This window comes from Agelaius phoeniceus, chromosome Z (genome assembly GCF_051311805.1).
Source record: "Agelaius phoeniceus isolate bAgePho1 chromosome Z, bAgePho1.hap1, whole genome shotgun sequence".
NCBI lineage: Eukaryota > Metazoa > Chordata > Aves > Passeriformes > Icteridae > Agelaius > Agelaius phoeniceus.
The window spans coordinates 55899196-55925300 of NC_135303.1; the positions used below are offsets into that span (position 1 = coordinate 55899196).

At 38.5% G+C, this 26105-nt stretch overlaps 1 protein-coding gene across 10 annotated transcripts in view; it reads right to left on the reverse strand.

Moving 5' to 3' along the window:
• The window catches only part of AOPEP (aminopeptidase O (putative)), a 184998-nt gene that overhangs the window by 78717 nt on the left and 80176 nt on the right, over positions 1–26105 (reverse strand). For 7 of the 10 annotated variants that reach the window (XR_013179820.1, XR_013179819.1, XR_013179818.1 and 4 more), the window contains 2 exons: positions 24736–24779; positions 18611–18671 (listed from right to left, as the gene is read on the reverse strand). Coding sequence is in view for 4 of the 10 variants with exons in the window: in XM_054652037.2 (XP_054508012.2) it covers positions 18611–18671; positions 24736–24779 (105 nt within the window). In the remaining 6 variants the exon portion in view is untranslated. Of the gene's footprint in view, positions 1–7352; positions 7400–10869; positions 12422–18610; positions 18672–24735; positions 24780–26105 lie in introns of those variants that run through there. The other 3 variants (XR_013179821.1, XR_013179822.1, XR_013179823.1) reach the window with 3 other exon arrangements.

A 26105-nucleotide genomic window follows, 5' to 3' on the forward strand; every position in this document is an offset into this window, starting at 1 on the left:
TATTGATGTGTCAGTAAGATTGAGTTCATAACCAGAGCAGGAACTTTTGCTGGGAGGGGGAGAGAGCAGGGAAGAGGGAGAGGAATTAGAAGAAAAGAAAAGGGGAGCTGTGAAAGAAGAGGGAACAAGGCAGAGAAAAGGAGAGGAGGAAGGATGTTTTAAGAACATTTTGTCTCCTACTGTATCCCTCCATACTTGAAAAGCTTACTTACACCAGATAAAAGGGTGATGTCACACCCAATTCAAAATGGGAATGACTACATTACCCTCCATCAACAGTCCTATTTGCTGTCCATGACACTGGCTCTCATACTTGACTCACTTCACAATAGAAATTTAGAAATTACTCCATCCTGCATGTCCTTCTTGGGAAGACTGTCTTTCAGAGACTGCTAATGGATCTGTCCTATAAACAGATCTGATGGGGAACAAGCATACACGTCAAATCATGTTAGGATCCCTCATTCTTGCAGCAGCAGGATTAAATAGAACTGAATTTTGAAAATATGGAGGAGGAGGTAGCACTTTCTACAAATTGGGTAAATACAGATGAAATATGCTGGACTTGGGCAATGATTTACACCAGCTCTTACTTAAGTCAGACCAGATCCCAAGTGTACAATGAAAATGCAGAATCATACATAGCCTAGAAAACAAGAGAATATTTTTGTAGCAAATACCTCTTACATTTTACATTGAAACAAACTGTTTTTAAATTATTCTGGCTGTGATGGCTCCTAATGGTATTTCATAACTTAGTGAAAAACTATAATAATGAACTTTACATAGGTTGCCTGTAACTTCAACTCCTCTGTGCTACTCTTATGCAAAAACAACCAGTACTGATAAACTAAAAAGGTAGTTTTACCTAAGGTGAACATTGAATCTATACCATTTTGTTGGCTTTTCAACAGTCCTCAGATAATGGAAGGCAAAAAGAAGAAATGGAAAATGTACTCTAAATGAACTTCGGAAAAGCTCCTGCAAAGTAGAGGAAATTGACAACCAATGCAGTCAAGTCATTTTCCAGCCTCTCATTTCTAGAATCTGAATTACTGAATTTTACATCACACATACAACCTCAACATTTGTATATTTAGATCTACATAGACACCAGCAAATCCAGAGAGAAGTCATTTTCTCCTACAAAATATACTTAACTTCACCAGTACACAAATTGTCAGTTTTGTACCTTTCTACAGATTTCCCTTGAACAGAAAACAAAATACAGATTTCCCCCACCAGTTTCATTCTACCATACTAGAATGGCACAGACTACTTTCTCAGACATCAGAAAAAGATAATTTAAAGGGGAATAAAGAGGATCATTTATAGGGGGAAAAAAGGACAGTAGTTTAAATTAGGAAATTAGTTTACTTGTAAACTAAGAATACGTTTTCTCAGAATAATCTGTGTGACCTGAAAATTGTTTCAGCAGGAAAAATGTGTCTTCTAATCTTTTGTTAAGAAAGAAAATACAGAAAAGTATTTTATTTGGTAGCTCACTGGATGATTAAGTATTGCTTGAAACGTTTGACTGGGAAACAATTGGAAGGATTTTAAAACATTACTGCGACCAGGACTTTGCAGACAGACTACAGAGGCAGTGGGTTACATCTGAAAATGACAAGATGGCTGGTGCATTCACATTGCAAGAGTACCACAGCACCACAAAAAATTACTGAAAAAGAAATCCAGCCCAAAATGTGCTCATGTTAGAATGGCAGGTTCTCCAACTGATTCTGTGCAGTCTTCATGCATACAGCTTTATCCACTGAATTGAAAAATCAAGTTTTTCTGACATTATCAATTTTTTAGGAAAGATGCTAATTTATATTGATATCATAAATCTAAAAGTTCTAAATCTAACTGTGCTGGTATAAACACAGATCAGCATGCTGTGTCTGGTATTTTTCAATGTAAAATCCCTCCAGAGAAATTCCATTCAAGTCAAACTTGCTTCTCCTGAAGCTATCTCTACCTCTAAGAGACAAAAACTTGTTGAAACAACTTTGAGGATGTAGTTTCAGTACACTGCAATATGATTTAATATATTGTGGCAGGAATATTTTTTTTAAGTGGTTATGCAAATATTTCCTTCATATACACATTGGCAACTCTGCTTTGTGAAGAGAGTTCCTTGGTACAGATGAGTGACTGTAACCACTTATTTAGTTGCATGATCAGATTCATAATCTGATGAAGAAAATATCTCTGACCGCATGACTACGGGACCTCTAAATAATAGGCTTATTACTTGTTACTAAATAATCTTATATAACATGTAAAAGAAATAATTCCTGTATCAGATTATATTATCTAGAATATGATAATATTTTCAGGGTTTGTTAAAATGCTCTTTTTTTTTAAATTCTGCTCCTGATTTCACCAGGTGCTCTCACTACTACGCAGATGTCTCAAGCAAGTTAGAGAGGCAATATCCCATGCCTCACTAGTATGGGAACAGAGTCTCTGCTATTGGCAGCAAGCACCTCTCAGCTCAAGAGAGAATACGCACCATGAGGTAAGCTGTGGTTTTACCTGAATTACCTCAGACAGGACATGAGGAAGTGGGATGGAAAGACCACCTCTGCACTAGTAACACAAGTATGTGAGCTGAAAGGAAGTAGCACAGGAAGGAGCACAGGAAGTTCTTCAGGGATAAATTCCACTCCAGTTTCCAATGGGCAAATCCTCCCTCAGACAGAATAGGAGGGCTGGTGTTAGTTCTGGTCCTCTTGAAGGGACCTCACTTTATATTTACAAGAAGTGAGCAATGAGAGCCATGACCAGGACTAGAGGGGCCCTGACTCCAGCCAGCTAGTGGAAAGGGACAGTCAGATCTGTTGGACTGTGGATCCCATTCCCTGGCACATCAGACACGCAAGGGTATAAAGCTTTAGTTGACACCAGAGCACAGTATACCCTCATGCCATCGAGATGTGTAGGGGTAGCATCCATCTCTTGTTTCTGGGGTGACAAGGGAATCCCAATACCTGACTGCACTGGAAGCTGGAGTGAGCCTGGCTGGGAATGAGTGACAAAACACCCCACAGTGACTAGCCCAGAACCTGCATGGATCCTTGGCATAGATTACCTCAGGAGACGGTTTTTCAAGGAGCTGAAAGGACATTGTTAGGCTTTTGGGATAGCTGCTATGGAGACAGAGGAAAATAGACAGCTGAATACCTTGCCTGGTCTCTCAGAGGACCCTTCTGCTGTGGGGCTGCTGAGGGTCAAAGAACAACAGGTACTGATCACTACCACATCACTGCAGTGTCAGCAAAACTGCACAGCTGGGACTCTGTGGTCCCCAGCCACGAGTTGATTTGGGAGATGGAGACCCAGGGAGTGGCCAGCCAGCCTTGCTCACCCTTTAACAGCCCTATATGGCCAGTGTGTCAGTCCAGTGGACTGTCAGGGCCTGAATGAAGCCACACCACCTCTGAGCACTGCTGTGCTGGAACTTCAGTGTGGACTGGAGTCCAAGGCAGTAAAAAGTGGTGCCACCATTGACACCTCTAATCTGCTATTCTCCATTCCTTTAGCAGCAGAGGTTTAGTCAGGCCACAGTTTCCTTTCAGCTGGAGGGCTGTGCACTTGGAATCAACTGCCCCAGGGGCAGAAACACAGCCCCACCATTTGCCATGGATTGATCCAGAGTGCACTGGAAGAGGATGAGGCTCCAGAGCACTTGCAGTACATTGATGGCATCACAGTATGGGGCAGCACAGCAGAGGAAGTTTTTGAGAAAGGGGCAAAGATAATCCAAATCCTCTTGAAGGTTAGTTTTGCTATAAAGCAAAGTAAGGTCAAGGGATCTGTGCAGAAAATTTAGTATTTAGGAGTAAAGTAGCAAGATGTACATCATTAGAGTCCAACAGACATGGTTAGCAAAGCAGCAGCTATGTCTCTGTCCTGGGTAACCCAAAATGTTACTGTATTCCATACCTCTCTGTGCCAAAAAACCATTACTGTCTCTATAGGATCCTGTGGCTGGCAAACAGAATGACAGGGCAGGAGCTAGGGGCTGGGGTTGTCCCAGGACCTTTAAAAGTCACGGCACTCAGGCAGAATCTCACTCTTGCCTGTCTCTGGCCGCTTAGCTTGCCTCTTGGCTTTTTCTTGCCTCTACTTGCAACAGTAGCAACTCAAGCAGCTTCATTTCACAATCAAAACCTGTTTCCGAGGAATTTTGCAACACCTGCCTTCAGGCCCAGAGGATCAGAGCAGCCCTGCTCCGTGCAGCCACCCCAGCCCACCAGCAGTGTCTGGCTGAGGCAAAAAGGGGTGAGTGAGAGGCGCCCCAGCCAGTTTTACTCCCGTCTGCTGCTGACAGCAAGGCCAAGGCCCCCCACGAGTTCTACGCCCTAGCCGAGTCCCAGCTGCCAGAGTTTGCCAACTGCATTTGCCAACAGAGCTGCTGCATGCCCTCCAAGGTGGGGGGGCGGCCACCATCTGCCCTCTGTTTCCCTACAGCGGTTGCCCATGCCTGGTGCTGTTTTGGGGGAGGGGATATGCCACCATTTTGAGATTCTCTTTGTTGCCGGGGAGTCAATGAGATTTCACCAACTTTATAACTATCCAACTAGTGACTATTACTGTTATTTTTTACCCATTGTTATTTCATTTTTTTAGTAAACTATTATTTTTTTCACTTGTAACAGCTATTCATATTTGTTTCTCCTTATTGGTGGAAAGGGGTTGATTAAAACTACCTCATTTTAGAGTGTCCCCCTTAAACTGCCTTAAACCAAGACAGTAGTCACTGACTAGCAAAAAGGAAACACCTAGGCATTCCTAGGTGCTGAGGGTTTTTGGAAGATGCATATTCCCAATTACAGACAGATTGTAAACCCTTCTGTATCATGTATCATGTGACACAGAAGAAAAAATAATTTTAAGTGGAGTCCTGAAAAACAACGAGCTTTTGAACCCATCGCCCAAGGATCTTGGAATTAATCACTAACTGTCCTGAAGACAAACATTTCAGACCCTCATCACTGGAGGAGGAAAAGGTGAAGTGCTGAGGAGCTCCCACAATATAGTCAGCTACCTGAAAATGAAAAGCCATACACTTTCTTCACTGACAGCTCCTGCATATTGTAGGGATACATTGAAAACGGAAAGCAGCTATGGAGCCCTGTGCAGAGTCACAGAAGCAATTGAGTGACAAAGTGGATCAAGTCATGTTGCAGAGCTGAAAACTGCCCGGCTGGCTTTAGATATTGCTGAATGAGAGAAGCACCTCTGCACTGACTTGTGGATGGTGTCAGATGCTCTGTGGAGGTGGCTGCAAGGATGAAAAAAGACCAGTTGGGAGCGCAGAGACAAACCCACCTGAGCTGCTGAACTGTGGCAAGATATCACTGCCTGGATAGAGAAGTTGGCTGTAGAAGTTCATCATGAGATGTACATGAGATGCAAAACTCATGTGCCCAAAGTTGAGCTGCTGAAGAACATCACAACAATGGACAGGTGGATTGAGCTGCCAAGATTAAAATGTCTCAGGAGGAGCTGGACTGGCACCATAAGGGTGAATTATTTCTGACTTGGTGGGGCCATGATGCCTCATCAGGGAAGAGATGCAACACCCAGATGGACTTGTGATCAAGGGATGGGCTCTTTATCCCAGGTTGTCCATAACTGTGAAATGTGCTGGGATCAAACAGGCCAAGAAAAACCTCTGTGGTACGGTAGACGATGGTCAAAGCAGAAATAAGGGGAGGCCTGGCAGATGGGTTACCTCACACTCCTGCAGGCCTGCCAAGGCAAGTGCTATGTGCTCTGGGAAACAACCACTGGATGGCTGGAGAAGTATCCTGTGCCTTGCACTGCCTGGAACACCACCCTGGGCCTTGGAAAGCAAGCCCTGTGGCGACCTGGCACCCCTGAGAGAACTGAGTCAGACAAGGGGACTCATTTCCAGAACAACCTCCTGGACAACCAGGCCAAGGAACACAGTATCAAGTGGCTGTGTCATATTCCCTATCACTCACCAGCCTCTGGGAAGATTGAAAGTGCAATGCACTGTTAAAAACCACATTGAAAGCAATGGGGCCTTCAACCATTGGGCCCTATGTTTAGCTAAGGCCACCTTGTTTAGTTAACACACCAGGCTCTACCAGTGGGGCTGTCCCTGCCCAGTCAAAACCTCCATGTACTGTAGAAGGGGATAAAGTCCCCACAATTCATACAAGAAAAGTGTTAGGGAATACAGTTTGGATTAGTCCTGCCTCAAGCAAAGGCAAACCCATCCTTGGGATTATTTTTGCTCAAGGACCTGAGTGCACTTGGTGAGTAATGCAGAAGGAGCAGGAAACATGATGTGTACCTCAAGGGGATTTGATTTTGGGGTGAGGAGAGTGTGTAATATTGAACTGTGTAATATTGGTTGCTGAATGACACTGCCAGTGTATGCCAGAACTACCATGGACAATGAGTATGGACTGCTCCAGCAGCCATGAGCTCCTGATGCAGACTGCAACCCCAACAGTACACCAGCTCTCCTGCCCTGGAAGACATCCAGGATGGATGGAACCCACAATTATGGATTAAATGAATTCAATAGACAACTTGGAGGGATGGGTCTTGACTACAGAAATTATACCTGTGCTTGTTTATATGTATATAGTTCGAAGGTGTAGGATCTGGGTGTGATATAAATGGTCAAGAATAATGGGTGGATAATATCCTAGTTTCAGCCAAGAGTTAATTTTTTGCAGTAGCTGGGAGAGTGTGTAGCTAAGGCCCACATATTACTTCATAGAACCTCACTTGTTTGTTGAATTTCTTGAAGAAATAAAATACACCTTCCAGAGCTATTGAAATTTGAGTTTTACTGATCCATTGAAGTAGTCAAAAATACTTCTGACAGCTTTACTAATGAAACATATTCAAAACAAAAGTTCTCTAGCCCTCTGGCCATGATATACTGCTTACCCAAATGTTAGGGACAATTAACCATAAACTGAACCACGACATATAATAGCTCTGTCAGCCAATAGACTTTTCAAATCTGTCTTTCCCCGGCCATTCTCATTTCAGCATTTAAATTCCTCTTTGACCTTAGAAGGGAATAGACAGAATAGATAAAGCATTCCTTCTTTATGGAGATAGAATAAGTTTTAGAAAAATCACCTATTTTTCATGATTAAAGAGGGTGATCATATATTATTTGTCTTCAGTCATATAATATTTGTCTTCAGTCTGATTCTAAAGCATGATTAAGTCAAAAGGAGATAAGGAAGGTACTGTAAACTGAGAAATATCTCAACATTGCTGCTACTGACTTTGTGGAAGACAATGAACTGATGGAGATGGAATGAAGACTGTTACACAAACTTATTTACCATCTGCTCTCAAGAAGTATTCAGTAGCCAGCATTTCTGCAGAGTGTCTGAAAAAAAGCATAGGGCTTAAAAGCAAGAACTTCCATCCTCAAGTCTACCAGCTAGAAATACAGAAATGCAGCAGCATTTGAACCCTCAGAATCACGTTGAGTTTCTGACTGAATCATTAGACCTGAATGCACAGGTGACAGTTTTTAGGTCAGCACACAGAGGGCTGCATGGATTTCACATACAGAATATGTGTTGCAATACATCTTCCCCACATATTCACTCCTTCCAGTCACAAACAAAATTTTTTAACAGCCTGGGGAAAATTTCGAGGAAGTAAAATGTGTGTTCTTTTAAAAATCATAGACCACTCTGGAGGGTATATAGCAACTTGTTCCTGTCACATAAGATTTTTACCTCAATTTCAGGCCCAATTCTTTATCTTTCTGAACTAAAAAGATCTCAGATATTGTTTCCTAGAGTAGCACTTCACTTCTTGTTATTTCATGGCCTGGTTCCAATTCACTAAAATTACTTAAAACCAACTTGAAGCTGGAGAGGTACAGAGATCTCAAAAGCTATTCTTTCCTAATTATACACTAATACAGAAAAATTTTCTTGCAAGGTAGCATGAAAAATATTTTAAACCTTTACGGTTTGTTTCCACTGAGTAAAAAAACAATGAACAAGCTAAAAATTAATTGGTGCTAACTTCTGTGCTTTTCTTAAGATGTTTTTACAAGCAGTAATTAAAACTTATGTTTATTGCTATGCAGATGTGTCCTTATTAGGCAAGTCTAAGTTCAATATTTCTGTGTAAAAGAGGGCCTGTCCTCCCTCTCTTTGCCAGGTTTCCACCTCCTGTGCATGTAGGTGGGAGAGTGGGAACTTGGGAATATGAACTTGGTCCAGCACTGATCAGTCAGGCAGCAAACTGTTATTGTTCTTTAGATACCAAACATAACTCCTTTCTAGAATGGATAAGCTCAGTCATTCTGCACATAACACAGCTTTTGTGTTCAGCAGTTAATAGGAAAAGGGAATGAAAATGACTGCTTGAGATTTATTAAACTTAAGAGAGATTCTAATGAACAAACACATGGAATCCAGTCCACTATTATTTCAGAAACTGAACATTTGTTTCAAATGCACTTCAACTTCTTGAACTTGTGCAGTTTTACTACCCTACTACAAGTACTTTACCTCTGAGCTGCATGACACTGAAAGGTAGCCAAAGAAAAACAGATTTCACATGTGAAAATCTGGCTTGTAAATGGAGAGGCAAGCCAGTGTTTCAGTAGGTCATTAAACAAAAACCAGTAAAGCATCTTTCTCATCCTTAATGTAGACTCAGGGTTCCAGCTGAGAATCTCAAAAGCATTTTTTTCCTAATTATTCAATTAATGGAGACTCCTAAAATTCTGTCAGTTTTAGAAATTAGAACAGCAGAGGCACTAAAATTTTATGGCCAATGCTTTCAAATCTAAATTTTAAAAATTACTATCTACATTCAGCCTAGACACTAAGTTACTCAGTGCTAGGTGAGAATTTCACCTGAGGCAGCATGTTACCCAGTTTTAGAATGTGATCACACAATACTGTGTAACAATGCTACTTGGATCTTAAATGTCTTGGTTTTCTCTAAATCAGCAATCATATGCAATGCAGAAGAAACCTACATCAAAACTTCTAAAATTACAGCAAGACTAAACCACGCCTGAACTTGAAGAGCTCTGTAATAAATTTGGGTCCGTACTGACCTTTAATGATGTATTTTTTAATGTAAGTGATTTTCTCGAACTTCTTGAACTATTCTAGAAACTAAAATAAACCACTGTCGTGTCTCATTTAGCACATCTTAGGGGCAATTTATAGGAATGGCTAAGTAAATTACAATGCTGATGACCTTCTTTAGATCAACACAGAATCTATTTAAATAATAACTGACCTTGAAACTTTTTTGATAGCTTGTTACAAACAAAATACCAAATTCTCTGTATACTATGATCTATCTAGAAGAACTTTCAGGTGGATAGTCTTTACCTAAAGCATTTTTCAAAGAGTCAAGAGCATAAAGACGGAGTCTCTCTTGATTTATCTTCATACGACTTTTATGCATCCTGTAGTGCCATACACATGGTTTGATTACATTTTAATATTTTTCTAAATCCCTTCTTCTAAGAAAATAAGATGCAATCTTGTCAGTATAACTAATAATTTCAGAAAAGCCTCAGCACTGGTGATTCATATTCAAAAACTTTCTTACTGTGCTTATTATCATTACAGAAGACATTAAATAATTTATATTGTTGGCCTATACCCAATTACATTTTTAAGAACTTTAGAAAGATCATTTCATCTTCCAGTCTGCAACCTTCCTAACATAAAAAAAAGAAAAACAAACGAACCAATTTTCTTGAGGGGAAGTGCCTATTATTCAAAGTGTGGTTTCCATGTACAAGAATAAGCACATATCTTAAGGTAGCTGCTATGCTTTCTTCAAATTATTTCTCAAATATAATTCAACCATCAGTTGAATCACTTACATTTCCTGCACTCATACAAAATATACACAAAAATCTCTATCTTCAGGCAAAAAATTAACTAAGGAGTAAGCCTCAAACTTCATTATTTAAACAGCAATATTTTGTTCTTGGGACTAATATTTAACACCAGTTTTGAAACTAATCTAACAGATTGACTACTGAACTCTATTAAGTACTGAAGAAAATTATACCCCTTTCCTGTTTTTTCTCCAAATCATTTATGTTTGAGTGAGATTTTTGTACTTAACAGATCATTCTCACTGCCAATGCCTACTAATTTACTGTATCTCAACAAAAAATGCACATTTCACTTGTGTACTTGGTTCCAATGTTGCCATCTACCAATATGTATTTATCATGTACATCAAGAAAAAAATTTGCAAGAAAAGGTATAACTAACAACAACAAGAAATAGCAAGTGTTAACAATCCATAGCTTTAACTTACATTCTGATCCAATAACTATGATTTTAATGCAAGAAAAATGTATAGGTACCCTCTACAAAACCTGGGTGAAGATGTGCTAAAGATAATTCAAGAGTTTATTAAGACCATTCTTTTAAAAAATATTTCAGTGTGGTTGGTTTGTTAGTTATTGACCATAACTCTTAACCTGTGAAGCATTTTCCTGTAGAGCTATCCCTTCACCTGTACTTTTGTCTTAGTAAAAGGAAACAGGAAGTCTATAAAGCTTGTTACTGGGGCAAAAGCCAGGGCCCTTCTTAACAACATGTTGCTTTATCACAAATCATATTAAGTACTTGAACTGCTGCTGTAACATCCTCCAAAAATTTATAAAACCACAGAAGTACTCTACTTGCATTGATTTAGAACCCTTCAAAAATTACATTTCAGTTCAAATTTTTAAACAATTTTGCTACAAGTTTCCTTTGCAATCCATTTCTTCTTCAAATAGGACAATCATGGAATCACAGGATGGTGTGGATTGAAAGGGACCTTAAAGACTATATAGTCCTAACTCACCTGCCATAGGTAGGGGCACGTTCCACTAGACCAGGTTGCTCAAATCCAAGAGTTAGCCATTTACAAACAAAACCAGAAATACTATTAATAAACTAATATTCACCACCAGAAGATTTGTTTTGACTGTGTATTTTCAGACACGTTGATGATTTACAAATAAGCCCATTATTATGTATATGGACATTAAACTACTGCTTTATCACAGCCACAAAAAGCAGTGCAGATAGGAGAAAAGAATTGGCAAAAAATAAGTGGCAAAATTTTTACTGCTGTAACTGCTGGAAGCTGTACTCCAGTGCCCATTAGAAAACATGGCATAGTAGTCTCGCAAGATACACTAAGAGTTGTACATACTCTGAAATACCTGTTGGCAATTCCAACCTTAATCAGGAAATACTGTTTAAGGTGGAACAGTGGATGAGAATTAAACTTTATTGGGAGGATAAAATAACAAAAGGACTAGGAGAAGGATACAGCATTGCTATAGCCTCTTTCAATTTTTTGGAATTGTGAGGTGATGTTTGGGGTGTTTATCCTAAAACTGGAAGCTATTTGATCACATGACATAAGGAAAATCATGCCTAAACAACCTTAATGCTTTCTGTGATGGGAAACTACCTGGATGGATGAGGGAAGAATGGTGTTGTCTACCTGGATTTCAGCAAGGCTGTAGACACCATCAGCCATAACAACCTCACCAGCAAGCTCAGGAAGTAAAGACTACATCAGTGGGCAGTGAGGTGGACTGAGAACTGGCTGAATGGCAGATCCCAGAGGGTTGTGTTTGTTGTCACAGAGTCTAGTTGGGAGCTGTCACCAGGGGTGTCCCCCAAGGGTCAACACTGGGCCCAGTGCTGTTCAACTGGTTCATCAGTGACTCAGACAAGGGACAGAGGCCTCCTCAGCAGGCACTGACTGCACAAAGCTGGGAGCAGTGGCCAGTACCCCAGAGTGCTGTGCAACCCTTCAGAAGAGCCTGGACAAGGTAGAGAGGTGGGCAGAGATAAACCATCTGATAGTAAAGGCAAATTCAGGGTCTGCAAATTCAAATGTTACTGCACCTGGGAAGGAATAACCCCAGATGATCAACCTGCTGGAAAGCAGCTCTGAGGAGAAGGACCTGGGGGCCCTGGACAAGCTGTACATGAGCCAGCAGTGTGTCCAGCTGGCCATGAAGGCCAATGGTGTCCTGGGCTGCATTAGTTAAGAACATTGCCAGAAGGTCAGGGGAGGTGATCCTGCCCCTCTACTCAGCCCTGGTGAGGCACATCTGAAGGGCTGTGTCCGGTTCTGGGCTCCTCAGGGCAAGAGAGACATGAAGGTCCTGGAGTGGGTCCAGAGAAAGGTTAAGAAGGTGGGTAGGGAACTGGAACATCTCACTTACGAGGAAAGGCTGAGGGAGCCTCCAGAAAAGATGACTGAGAGAGGACCTCATCAATGTCTGTGAGTATCTGAAGGGAGGGTGCCAGGAGGATGGATCCAGCTCTCCTTGGTGGTGCCGAGCAATAGCAGAAGAGGCAATAGGCAGAAACTGAAGCACAGGAAGTTCCACCTGAACATGAGGAAGAAATTTACTGTGTGGGTGACCAAACACTGGAACAGGCTGCCCAGAAAGGTTGTGGAGTCTCCTTCACTGGAGATATTCAAGAACTGCCTGGATTGCAATCCTGTGGAATGTGCTCTAGGTTGATCCTGCTTGAGTTGGGAGGTTGGATCAGAAGACCCCCTGTGGTCCCTTTCAACCTGACTCATTATGTGATATTGAGACTTGTACATTACAGTGTAGAATATATTGGAAACTAAGAATCATGAAGGAGGAGGCCAACCACTCTACTCTTTTTTTTTTGAACTGGAGAGTTAATGTGGAGAAGATGATTTTTATTATACAAGATACTAACTGAAATACACAGGCAAGAAAGAAACAATATTGGAAATTTGCCAGTAAATAATAGCATGCCACTTCAAAAGCAAAAGTGATTTAAAATGGAATGAGTTAAATACATTTAGAAGTTCATGCAATGCAGAGACTACCTAATGTTTATTGATCTACTTGTCAAACAGTATACAATAGAGTTCAAAAAGGGGGAAAGACTTAAAGCTTATTTTTTAAAGGTTAATTACCTAGGGTAGAATAAAAAAAACAGGTAATAGTAACTGGACAATATAAGACAAAGACAAGTTTGTGCAGAGCTGAGAAAATCTTCCTAAAGAGGCATATAGCCTTTTAGCCTTAAATTCTAATTAAACACTGCACATGCTGAAAGAAACAATAGAAATGTACTTAGGAAAGCAAATCATCATAAGGAGGTATGAAGTGGACTACAATGATTTCGTAGGTGTTTTCCAGTTGTAAAGCTATTTGGTTCTTCTGATTCTACTCCTTGTCAGCTTAACTCATTCTCTAAAGTTAGTGGTATTAACTCACTACTATTTGCACAGGATGAAAAGTTGCCATAATCCCCCAGTGAGTCAGTGCTGAGACAGAAACACATACTGAAGACTGAATAATTTGATAAAAGGTATTTTCAACCATGCAATACACTTCACCTTATTTAACACTACCATGCTGCATCCCCAGGAAAAAGCCCTCATGAAAACTTGTATTTGAGAACTGCTTTCTTTTCATCTTTTATATTCCTTATTGTTTTGCGTGTGAGAAAACCCTGCTCAGCAAGCCTGAAACCAACCATTGTGCAGTGGCACTCTTCCGTGTATGAAAGAAATGGCCAGCTTATAACCACACTTTGTTTTTCATAACATTAATCTTTAATGCTTTAGAAAATAACAAATTGAAAATGTTAGGTGGTATGCAGAATTACTTTTTCATGGCAGCAAGCCAAATTCTGATTTTATTTATTCATATGACCCCCTGACATCAATTTATTCTTGATTACTGCTGGTATATACCTGAGCCTGGAAACTAGCCCAGTATTTAGAAAAGACCAGATAACTTTTCCAAGAGTGAAACAGTAATAGAAACTGACAAATATTAAAGTTTCAATAGTTTTAAGCTGCAAGTATAAAGGAGCATATGTGTATATCTATATCTATATAACCTATATCTATAAATCTGCAGCTCCCTGGACAGAGTTGGAGAGAGAGTTTGGAATGGAGTAAAGGAGTAGAGGATCTTCAGTTAGACAGATGACATGACTTATGACTGTAAAGAATACAAAATGTAAAGAATATAAGATTCCTGTACTGCAAGGAAGATGGTAAAATTGCTTCAGCAGTCTGGGGAGTGTAAAGTATTTACCCTTGTGGATACCTTTTGCATACCTTTTCATACCCTTACAGTGTCCTTAAGCTAGACACTGTTGTGAAGATAGTGAACTAAGGGGTGGGCTAAGAATTCTGGTTTTAAGTGACCCTTTGGTTAGTGAATTTTAAAGAGTACCAGTTGCATACAGGGGATAGATTTAAATATAAACACAGAAGAGAATTCTTGAAATCACCTTGATAGCTACTGCTATAAATGAAGTGAATTTCTTTATACTCAGTGAATGACATGAATTTCCTGTCCAAAATCCACCAAAGCATGGAAATAAAAACACAGAAACACCACAGCAAGTATAAAATACAAAAATTTTTGTCTGAGAGATATATAAAGCAACCATGTTGGGATTTAAGTACAGCATGATGCACATTTCCCAATTTCATTACAAAGTATAGTTTTTCCAAGTAAGGAGGTTTCCTCTGCAAATGCAGTGAAGTCTTAGTATTTGTAATTTAAAAAGTCATGTAATTTCTCATAGTATGGGCTGCAGTATTAAGAGTGTTGTGCTATAGGACTCCAGAACCAGTATAACAAGGGTTATAAGCAGAAAGGTGTTGAATCTTGTGTGTAGGTTGTAGGATGCTGCTTCTATGCCTTTGGGACATCTTTGAAGCAGACATCCAACAGCTGCTTTTCATTTCCTTCAGTACTGAAAGAAGGTAGTCAGTTTTAGTGGGTACCTCTGTCACATGACTGTGCCCAAAGAAGCTGACAAAAACCTTCCTGTGAACACACCCTAGTCCACTCACATAAACCATGTGAGAGAGACTAAATTCTGTGCTATTCCTGGACTGCTATTTATAATGCAGTTCATCTGTAGTTCACGTGCATGTAATTTATAATGTAGCTCATCTGCATGTAAGTTGTGTTCTTATGTGCCTTCATATAGATTCATCAAATTAGCCAGGCTATTAGTTTGCTGAAATAATCTAAATCCTTTTAAAGGTCCTGTAAGCCACATAAGTAGATCTACAGTATTTACAGTTCTGTAATCAGTTATTATAGTCATACTTATACTATAGCTACTAACATATTGAGAGCTACTAAGCAACCTCTACAGTCTGGATTTCAGGAATAAAGGCTTCTCTAATGATTTAATAAAGCAAAAAGGAAATAAGGTTTCCTATTCACTGAATGACAACTCCAATTCTTCCAATAAAATGGAAGTTGGTTCCCAAAGACCCTGGCAAATGACGAAGACAACAAGTATAAATCATCTTACAAAAGGGCAAAAAAGAGGATCCTGGGAGCTACTGACTTGTCGGCTTCATCTCTGTGACTGGGAAGATCATGGGGGACAGGGAGGTGATTTGAAACACCCAGCAGGACCTCACCAAGGGCAAGTCCTGCCTGACCAACTCAGTGGCCTTCTCTGGTTGGTAACCTTCTCTGTAACCTTCACCAGTGGACAAGGTGAAGGTTACAGATGTATCCGGACTTCTGTAAAGCCTTTGACACAAAATCCTTCTGTCTAAATTGGAGACGGAGCAAATAAATGGGTGGACTATTAGATGGATAAGAAAGTGATTGGCCAGTTGCATCCAGAGGGTAGTGGTCAATGGCTTAGAGTCTGAATGGAGATCAGTGACAAGTGGGGTCCCTCAGGGTTCAGTATTAGGACCTGTGTTATTTAATATCTTCATTAATGACATAGACACAAGGATCAAGTGCATCTTAGCAAATTTCTGGATGACACCAAACTGAGTGGTGCTGTTGACACACCTGAAGGACAGGATGCCATCCAGAGGGACCTGGGCAAGCTCAAGAACTGGGCCCATGTGAATCTCCTGAGATTTTGCAAGACCAAGTGCAAAGCGCTGCACCTGGGTCAGGGCAACCCCCTCTACCAGCACAGGCTGGGGATGAACAGATGCAGAGCAGCCCAGCCCAGAAGGATTTGGGGGTACTGGTGGGTGAGAGGCTGAACATGAGCCAGCCATGGGCACTCCCAGCCCAGAGAGCCAAACGTGTCCTGGGCTGCATCCAGAGCAGCGTGGGCAGCAGGGGAGGGAGGGGATTCTGCCCCTCTGCTCTGCTCTGGTGAGAGCCCACCTGGAACCCTGCATCCAGCTCTGGGGTCCCAGCCCAGGGAGGACATGGAACTGTTGGAGTGAGTCCAGTGGAGGATTATTAGAGGGTTAGAGCACCTCTCCTGTGAAGATTATTAGAGGGATAGAGCACCTCTCCTGTGAAGAAAGGCTGAGAGAGCTGGGTTTGTTCAGCCTGGAAAAGAGAAAGGGTGACCTAATTGCAGCCTTCCAGTATGTGAAAGGAGCCTACAAGAAAAATGAAAAAACGCATTTTACAGAGTATGTAGTGATGGACAAGGGGGAATGGATTCAAACTGAGACTGTAGTTTTAGATCAGATATGAGGAGGAAGTTTTTTACTATGAGAGTGGTGAGGCGTGAGGCACTGGAACAGGTTTCCCAGAAAAGCTGTGGATGCTCCATCCCTGGAAGTGTTCAAGGCCAGGTTGGATGGGGCTCTGAGCAACCTGGTGTAGTGGAAGTTGTCCTTGTCCATGGCGTGGAGATTGGAACTAGATGATCTTTAATGTCCCTTTCAGCCCAAAACATTTACAATTTTATGATCAACAATATTATTGGCGGGGGGGGGGGGGGGGGGGCGCGAGAGAGAGAGAGAGAGAGAGAGAGGGAAGAGGTCAGCATCAGCTGGCTGCTGCTCAGAACTAGAATACAAAATTAGCAAAATTTGTGTTGACATTTTTTGACATTTTTTTATACAGAACAGCCAAATTACCAAGGATATCTCTGAAGTCATTGAAGAAAATTTAAAACAACATACAAACCTGCTGGGTATGGAAATATTTTTGATATATGTTTTGTTTACACAAGCAACAGATACTTGCAGGGTATAATGCTATTCATATAATACTCACTATTCATTCTGAGCAAATTGTGCTACTCAGGAAAACAGAGTTGGTTTGCACATTAGTCAAAACCATTTCCAATTCTTTAATCTGCTCCTATCTTCCTAGTTTGTGGTTTTAAGTTGATTGTCAGACATTAATAAAGCACATCCTCAAAAAGATATGTGCAGATAAAATGCAAGAAAACTCTTGCATTTCAGGAGCCAGTTCAGCCTCTTACAGCTACAGCTATGCAACATCAATCTCTTCCATATACTTAAATCAGCTGTTTGACAATGTGTGCCATTTTTTTACCAAAAATAAAACCTTGGTTGAACATAGAATTAAAATCAAGGTCCTCTTCTAGGAAATGACTGAGCATCAAGATGCATGATGATACTATTCCTTCCTTTCCTCCCTTCTAATTAAAGTTAACTTTATTTTCAATAACTTTACAACAAAAAACAAACTCTGCCTTGATTTTACAGCATATTCAAATAGTCTCAAAGCATGTTGATCTCAGGGTACATCTTTCCCAAAAGCCTTCTACAGCATACAGGGATCAGTGGACATGCACATCTCTCAAGCTGTCAAGGGAAGAGCTCAACCACAGTGTCCGGGTACAGATCAGGTTCTCTGAGCACTGTCAGAGCTCTCCAGTTTTGTCCATTCTACCTGAAAACACGCTCACTCAGTCATGCTGCCTAAGTATCTGCAGTTTTGCACATGGAAACCAGAACTTAACATTCTAACTTCTAAAAATTGCTGTTGTTTTTTTTTAAATACTAATGCAAGTGGAAACAAATTCAAGCACTAGGCAGGATAAATCGCAAGCATCCTAGGGGGTGCCTGCTTAGGGGAAATCAGTTAGAGACTGAGTCCTGAGAGTATGCTAAAAATTACTTTGTAAAAAATTGGGTTTTATGAAGATTAATTTACAGATACCACTTTTTATCGAATAATCAGACACTTCACATAGCACAGACACAACTAAGCATTTTCAGTTCACAGAACTTAAAATATTAAAAAAACTCTTAGCATTAAAAGCAGAAAACAAAGCTCAGTCTCAATGCTGAAACACCAATAATAGATGTTATCTATACAGCAGATTTATAAGCAAGTTACAAAATTCACAAGTTATCAAAGTACAAATAATTTAACATTTAATTACTGCTGTCAGTAATGCTTTCAAGTAATTCATATTCCAACAACTGTGAACAATGCACCTTGCATTTAGTAGGCTCCATCATTATACTGTAAAGTATACTTTCATATGACTATTAATTTAATAGGATAATTTAATATTTATTTACAGAATAATTTAATATTAATTTACAGGATAATTTAATATTAATTTACAGGATAATTTTTGTAAGATTTGCCCTTTGGCAAGTTTGTTGAGACCACTGTAGAAGAAAAAACCTGCAACTGGTAAAAGCTAAAGCCATACAAAGATGTGGAAAGCAGTCATCATCAAAACTGTTTATTTAATATCATACCTGTTATAAGATCAGGTAGTGATTTTAAAAATAAATGATGTAATGAGAAAATCAAGACTTCAGAAAGAACTGTGACCTGGTATTTTATATTTACCTTTGGTATTCCAGAAGTATCCAGCCAGTTCTGGAAGATACTTTCTACAGTTAACCCAGACCTTTAAAAAAAATAAAATTAGAAGATATGCAAAAAATAGCAATTTTTTTCAAGAGAAAAATAAACCTTTAGAGGCTAGGCAAACCTTCTAAATTCATGTATTGGTTGTACTGTACAACATTCTTGGGTTATTTTTTAATGAATAAAATCATCAGAGATCCTATGAGCAAATTAAATGTAGATTAGGTTTTGTGTACATAAAAGTCAAACCATAAATTTAGTGCTGATAAGGATTGACAGAGAAAGTGTTATGTGGTAAACTACATCTATGAAACATGTAAAGTATGGAGGAGTGGTCTACTTCTTGTTACATGGATAAACTTGGGGTTTTAAAAAGCACTGATGGATATTAATTCTCAAAGTTACTAAACGTCTAATATACTTTAGTTTAGTCCTTTCTGTACTTTCTTTATATCCTGATTCACAGTGAAGTCATAGAATAGTTTGGAACTTTATTTCCCTACAAAAGGAAATAGCTTGTCATTATGAAGCTGTGTCATACTGAAATAACCACACGCATAAGTATTTGTAAATTCAGAAACTATGTTTGCACTTTTATTTTTGTAGGCAGCTATTGTGGCATTTACTTCAACTCTGGTGGAAGACTTCCCAACTTGCAGCAAAGCCAAATAAAAAAAATAAATAAAATTTAAATAATAAAAAAAAATATTCACACATGCAAGTACTGAAAAATTGAATAAGCCCTCAATGAATATAAATATGAGAATCAGAGCATATGTGTATGGTCCTGTGCATGGTAATGCCTTAGCAAGATTCATTCTAGTGCTTGCAGTTACTTTCACATATGTAATGTAGAGTCAACCAACAAAGCATTCATGAAAAGAACAGCCATTTCCAAGCTCTGAATCAGGAAGGCAAACAACCCAGTAAACAATTTTAACTGATCAGATGATTTAAATAATCAGCTGTCAAGAAGGAGAATATCTACATAGCCAGGATTCTGAATTTTCAGGAAAACACCATTGAGTACATTAGATCACTTTATAAGTCAATTTTCTACAGAAAACTGAACATATGTGATACACGTGTAATGTATTAAAATAAAAGACTAAACATCTGGACTTGTTCCTTGTTATTTGTGCAAGCTTATTAAATTTAGAACATTTGACTGCTAATCCCTCAGACTATAATTATCTTCATCTTACCACTGTGCTCTAAAAATTGGTGTCTAGTCTTAAATCAGATTAGCTGAGTCTCTTGACTGGGAACTGTGATAAAGAGAAATATTTCCAGTCAGTCAGTCAGTTTACTTCCCCAGAAGAAGATAGTCTTGATTTCTTATTTCTTATTCTGGCTACTAAAAAGGGTGCATACAGAACTAACTTAAAAATGGATACCAAAGTGTTATATAGGCAAAGGTAGATCACTTGGACTGTACCATTTATTCTCTCTCAAGAAACATAAGCAGAATAAAAATTTTTGTTATTTGTTGTTGTATGAATTAAACCCAATACAGCTCAGTGTTCTAATGCTGAATTAGAACTAGTAGCTGGGAAAAATTCCCTTAGTTGCACGTTTAATTTGTTGTACCAAGGCATAAGAAACACAGCTTCACCATGTCAGCTAATCCCTTTTTCCCCCATCCCCAGAAACTAAACCTATAGTGTGAGAAAAAAATCTCCACAAAATAACCTATGTTATATTTGCTATGTACAGCTGTTTAATATACCCTCTATTTCATTTCAAAAAATGACTTTGAAATGAGCATATGACACTCAGGGGAATCACACTGTTCTGACACCACACTAATCCAGGCATAAACTACTAGAAAGTTTCTCAGTCTCTCCTAAAACTTTGGCATTTTTCTCAAGAGCAAAACCAATAACACTGCTTTTTCTCTGCCTGCAGCACCCAAAGTTTCAGAAAAACACCTGTCATATGACAATATGCAATCTTCTTTGTTTGTACTTGCACACAAGTACTTTTTTAAATTCCAAATTAGGATATTCTTGTTGGCACCTATCAAAAAAGCAACTTGTTTAAGAGGCATTCACTTAAAAAAAAAATACAATAGTAATGAGCCGACTATTGCAAAGATCTACTCTGAATCTCTTAATTGTCAGTGCTGAAGAACTATGATGTTGGAAATGCTTCTGCTAAATTGTTTTACTTAGAAATAATCCCCCAAAAATTATCACAAACAGACTGCCATCTCAAAACAAGTGTCCTAGAGAAAGAACAGAGAGCCTGATATTTGTAGAGGCTGCAGTTCAGTAAGGGCATTTACCACCTGCTTACGTTGCAGTTAAGCATCTGCAAGGACTTAAATCTGGTGTTTGTGTGAACTCCTGAATGGCCTTCTGGATAAGGTATTGGACAGTGGGATCTGTGTGGAGTTGACTAGCACTAACTCTTACAAGACCAAGTTTCTTCAATTGCTTTGTACAAGAGTTCCTTACTGTAAAATGAGAACATGGTTACACCCATTATCTCATCCCTTGTCTTTTTGTTTAGATGATAAGCCAAATCAGCCCAGGAATGATCTCCTAACATCACACATACAGTTCAGATTCAACATTTTAAAAGAAACTCTGTAAAATACTGACATTAATGACAATTTGAAGATTAACATTATAAAAGATGGCTATACATTAAGTTTTCACTGCACAAGGCTGTAAGGTACTCTACAAATTTTAACATAAACCCACTTAATGTCTAAATCAAGGAGAAAAAACCTCAAAGTGTGCAACTTCTTTTTTAGGTAAAGGAAGATATAAATGTCTACCATATCCAACTGAAAATATGCAAACAAGTATATTTGCTTCATCATACATTTATACAAGTCAGTAATTTTAAAAGTGAGCAATTCCAGCTAAATATGGAGGCATTATTAGAGGAAATCCAAACACAGTAATTAGGGATTCTGTCAACTAGACATACCTTCCTACAGATAACTTTTCTTTGGATTGTATCCAGCATATATATTTTGGCTTATTAAAGAAGGAAAAAAAAAAAAAAAAAAAAGAGGAATCAAAACCACTGGGAATAATTTTTCACAATTATTTGCTTCAGTACTTAGGTGCCTATGAGCCATTTGTCTCATTCAAAATCACCACATTCACAACAATGTACATGTGAATCAAAGAAAGCAAATGTGAAATAAAGGGATACACCTATATAGCTGAGTAATTTGAAATTGCAGCACTATTTTAGTACTTGATTATTTGTGAAGACATCCAAACAATGTGGTTAGTAAACCTGGGTTATTAACAGTGCAAATAGCAGAGCTATAACACAAGCCTTCCTTTGTCTATCATGTGTTATTAAAACCATAGCTTATTAGTAGATTTGCTTGCTTTATTGAATGAAATGAAATAAAAAATACCAGCAGAAAACCCCTATGATCAGAACTGATCTGCTCAAAAATATTTTGCAGTCATAAAGTAGCTGCATAAGCAGCAACTCTGATTTATCTAAGACTGGTGAAACCCTCAGTTACAAGGGTAAACACTGATTCTTTGCACAGCTCACATGTTGGGCAGATGTGGAAAGGATTGACTATGGGTGCAAGCCTTAGCAAGAATAGAGCCACTGGAGCTTTATCAAATCTAGTGCATTCTGACATACAGACACATAAGAGGGAGTTTCTTGGTGTTTCATTTGTTTGGTTTGGTTTGTTTCAATGTAGTGAAGTTTCAAATTATATAAGTGAATAAAATGCCTTGGTGGCATAAAATAAAAAGTAAATAAAACTTCTTGGTAGGAAGGACTGTAGATTTTCCACAGAAAGGCAGGGATAACGTGAGACTCTAGTGGTGGATGGAATATTTTAAAAGGCTTTGTAAATAGCCTTCAGAGAAGGATAATGATCAATATTTGTTTGTCGTTCTTTCCATTAGTCCTTCACTAAGATAAATTATCAGTCTTAAAGGCAAGTGAAGAAATTATAAAGGATCAGAAGGTACTGCTCTGCTTATCTGATGTCAGTATTCAGCTGCAGTCCAGAAACAGAAGTATCCTGACTCACAGTATGGATTCCTGCAGCTAACATGCCATTATAATTGAGCCAGAGCAGGAAGTGAAGTAGCCCTATAAAGTAGGCGTAGAACTGTTCTCCTCCAAGTACAGAATCAATAAAAAGTCACATCTGGATCCTGGAGCTACTCATCACTGTGAATGTAGTAAAAAAATCTCCTTTGAATAAAAACTAAAGGAATTAAGTTCTTGGAGGTGAGAATCTTTTAGATCGAGTCTCTGTATCCAATAGTAGAAAGCTAAAGTTACACTACTACAGTGTAATAACTACAGAAGATTTCCACACTGTTTCATGATAGTTTTCTGCCAATGTTCATCCTGTTCTCATTACAAAAGTCTTTCATAAGCCAAGTTCTACATAGAACTGTTGCCACAGCTGAGGGCAAGATTTGGTTTCATTACCTACTGCAAATATCTCTTTACTTCTATTTTTTTATGATTAAGACTAGCCTCCATCACAAACTACAGTGTATTAGAGTGCTTATTATTTGTCAAGTTTGAAGTGTGTAGTTTAAACAGTTTAAATTTTACTTGGTAGAACAAGCCTGAGAGGCTTTATGTGCTACACAGTATTTTTGCTCTAATATCGAAATGCACTTCATTCCTACATCAAACTTTGTGCAAAAAAGCAGTCATCAGCAGATGGTCTCTAAAAATATTTTATTTTTATCTTTCCTCCCTTTTTTTTTAGCTTAGGTGAGTATTTCTGTACTAGCTACAGAATGTATTCAAGAATGAAATAAAAACATCCTCCCAGCAGATAAGAAATAAAAGCCATCTGTATATAAAAGCCTTCAAGATTCTTTTTATAAAAATAAAAGCCTTCAAGATTCTTTGCATTGCTGCTGATATCTGTCAAGTAATTTTGTCAATAAATAGTTCAGATATGCTATATACATGACTGTAAAATGAATTACCATATATTTGAAATTTCTTTCGTACATTCTGGAATGTGATACATCACAAATAGAGCCACAATTCTTTTGCATTAGTCTCATTGAAAGTTTGAGTATGGTTTTTAGGCAGAAAAATGGATGCTTATGCAACAACATTTTGCACTGGGTTTAGAGTTCAGAGAAACACAAGTAAAAAATAAAAGGAAGGAAAACAGGAGTTTTTTTAACATGCCAATTTATAATCATACCAATCAAAAAAAACATTTTCACATCTATTCCATATAATACACCTCATTATACTTGGGCAAAAACTATATTGAATCATATAGAGAGAGTATTATCTACTACATCACTGGAGAATCTAAAGTACCCAAACTAAACCTGAGATGCCACAAAACATATTTTCTCAATGGTAACTAGCTTCTCTGTTTCTCAACCATCAGGAAGAGAAGTATTTCACTAAAAAACTCAATACATTTGACCTCTGTGAATATCATCTTTTTTTTCCACTCCAAAGCACTCACACAGAGTTATGAACACTTTTTCAATCCTGGCCTTTAACACTATTTTTCAAGTGAATATTTTTAAAAACTGTAACATGTAAAACTCCTCTACAAAAGACCCTCTATTTCTAGCACAGTCTAGAATAGCACAGAACAACCCAAAATATAAGCCTCAAAGTGCTGCTAACAACAATCATCTTCTATCAGTCACAGTCACACACAGGAGTATTTTGAAGGACATGTCAGGCAATTAATGCTCAATTTACATTCACGTTTTCCATCTTTCCTCATGCAGCACAATCTATGACTGAGAGGATATGGTACCAGACTACATGAAAAAATCCATCTTCTCTGATATCCCAGACTCTCAGCAAAGTTCTGGCATCCTTGCTCTAGGGCACCATGTGCCAAAAACAGCTGGCAGGAGAATCACAGGTTAGTTTGAGCAGGCAGCTATACCTGGCACTTCAGATTGCATAGTGAACACTCGACATCACCTCTGACCTGATATGCAAGTCTGGGGAGAGCATGGTATAGGATAAACAAGTCTCATAATTTTTTGTGTATGTATGTAATGGGAATCTTCAGGCTACCACTATTTCTGGCTAGCACATATTAAAATATTATTTCTACATATTTCTTTGGCTTTTCTAGCCCAGTTCTTACTTACTGTTTTTGTTTAGGAATGTCTTCCAGCAGCATGCTAAGAAAATCCTGGAAAATGAACAGAGGAGCACAGTTAGTATGTTTATGAAGCCATAACCCTGTGTCTACACTGCTAGTGAGAGATTTAAGACCACAGATAACAGAATAATAAGAAAAAGTTTATATATCCACCATGGTGATATAATGACAGCATAATGCATATTGTTATTTATACCATATATACTATATTGTCAGTTTTCCAACCCACTCAAGCAAGGAGTGTCAACATTGAAAGAAAATGGGCTTGAAAAGCCTGCTGACTATTTTAACACAATTCCATATTCCTATGTTTTACACACATACAAACTATATTTAAAACTATTAAAGGCTGCAGATTTACATACAAAAGTTAAGAAACACCAAATTTAAGGGTGTTTACACTCTCTTCACTGTGCTTATGTTTTCATGTTGTCTTTAATTACATAACTACAAAAAGCTTTTTCTTCCTTAGTGCACATGCCTGATTAGCCCACACCTACTCCTCATTCCATGACAAAATTTGCAATATTGCTGACAACCACGTTAACTACGGAGTAAATTCTTCAAATAAAAGGTAGCTAGAGTTTCTTTCATGGTTTTACAAAGACAATGCAATGCCAATGGAAGAACAGTACTATCATGCTCACTTATACCAGTATGATAAGCTCTCTAAAGAAAGTTACACCTGACATCATAAAAGGTTCTCTGTCACCCTATGTTCTACAGAACTTGATTTTAATGACAATCACTTTGACAGAATACACTCCTTTGAACAATCACATAATAATAGGATTTATTAATATGAATTATTAATTTATATGCTATTTCATAAAATCAATGCATCTGCTTTATTAATACTAATCTTTGTGGAGACAAGTTTCATAGGCCAATATTGTTCCTCACTTCAGTATACAAGTACAGACTGACTGTACTGTACAACAACTGCAAATTGTTGTTCTCTAAGGTCTTGAAGAATATTTCCTAAAAGGCAGAAATCTTTTATTTATGGACCATGCCAAAACAATCAACAAGCGATACTGTTTCTCTGTCTGAGTATGGCATTGTTAGGGAAACAAAGACTGATTGCAAATTGAAACTACTGGTAACACAGTTAAGGCTTCCTTCTTTAGATTATAAGTGAGACTCAGGCTGCTTTGCAGTGACTGCAAAACTGGCTTATAACAAAAAGTAAACTACATAGTGCTGGGCTCAGTGCTGCTGTGGCAAGAACGCCATCATTAACTGTGACAGGAGTAATTTTGTCCCAGTCACATGGCAGACATGATGCTGATGATCTGTGAAATCCTTTTATTTCATACAACTACTTGTAGTTTTGCTGTATGTAAACCTTACATT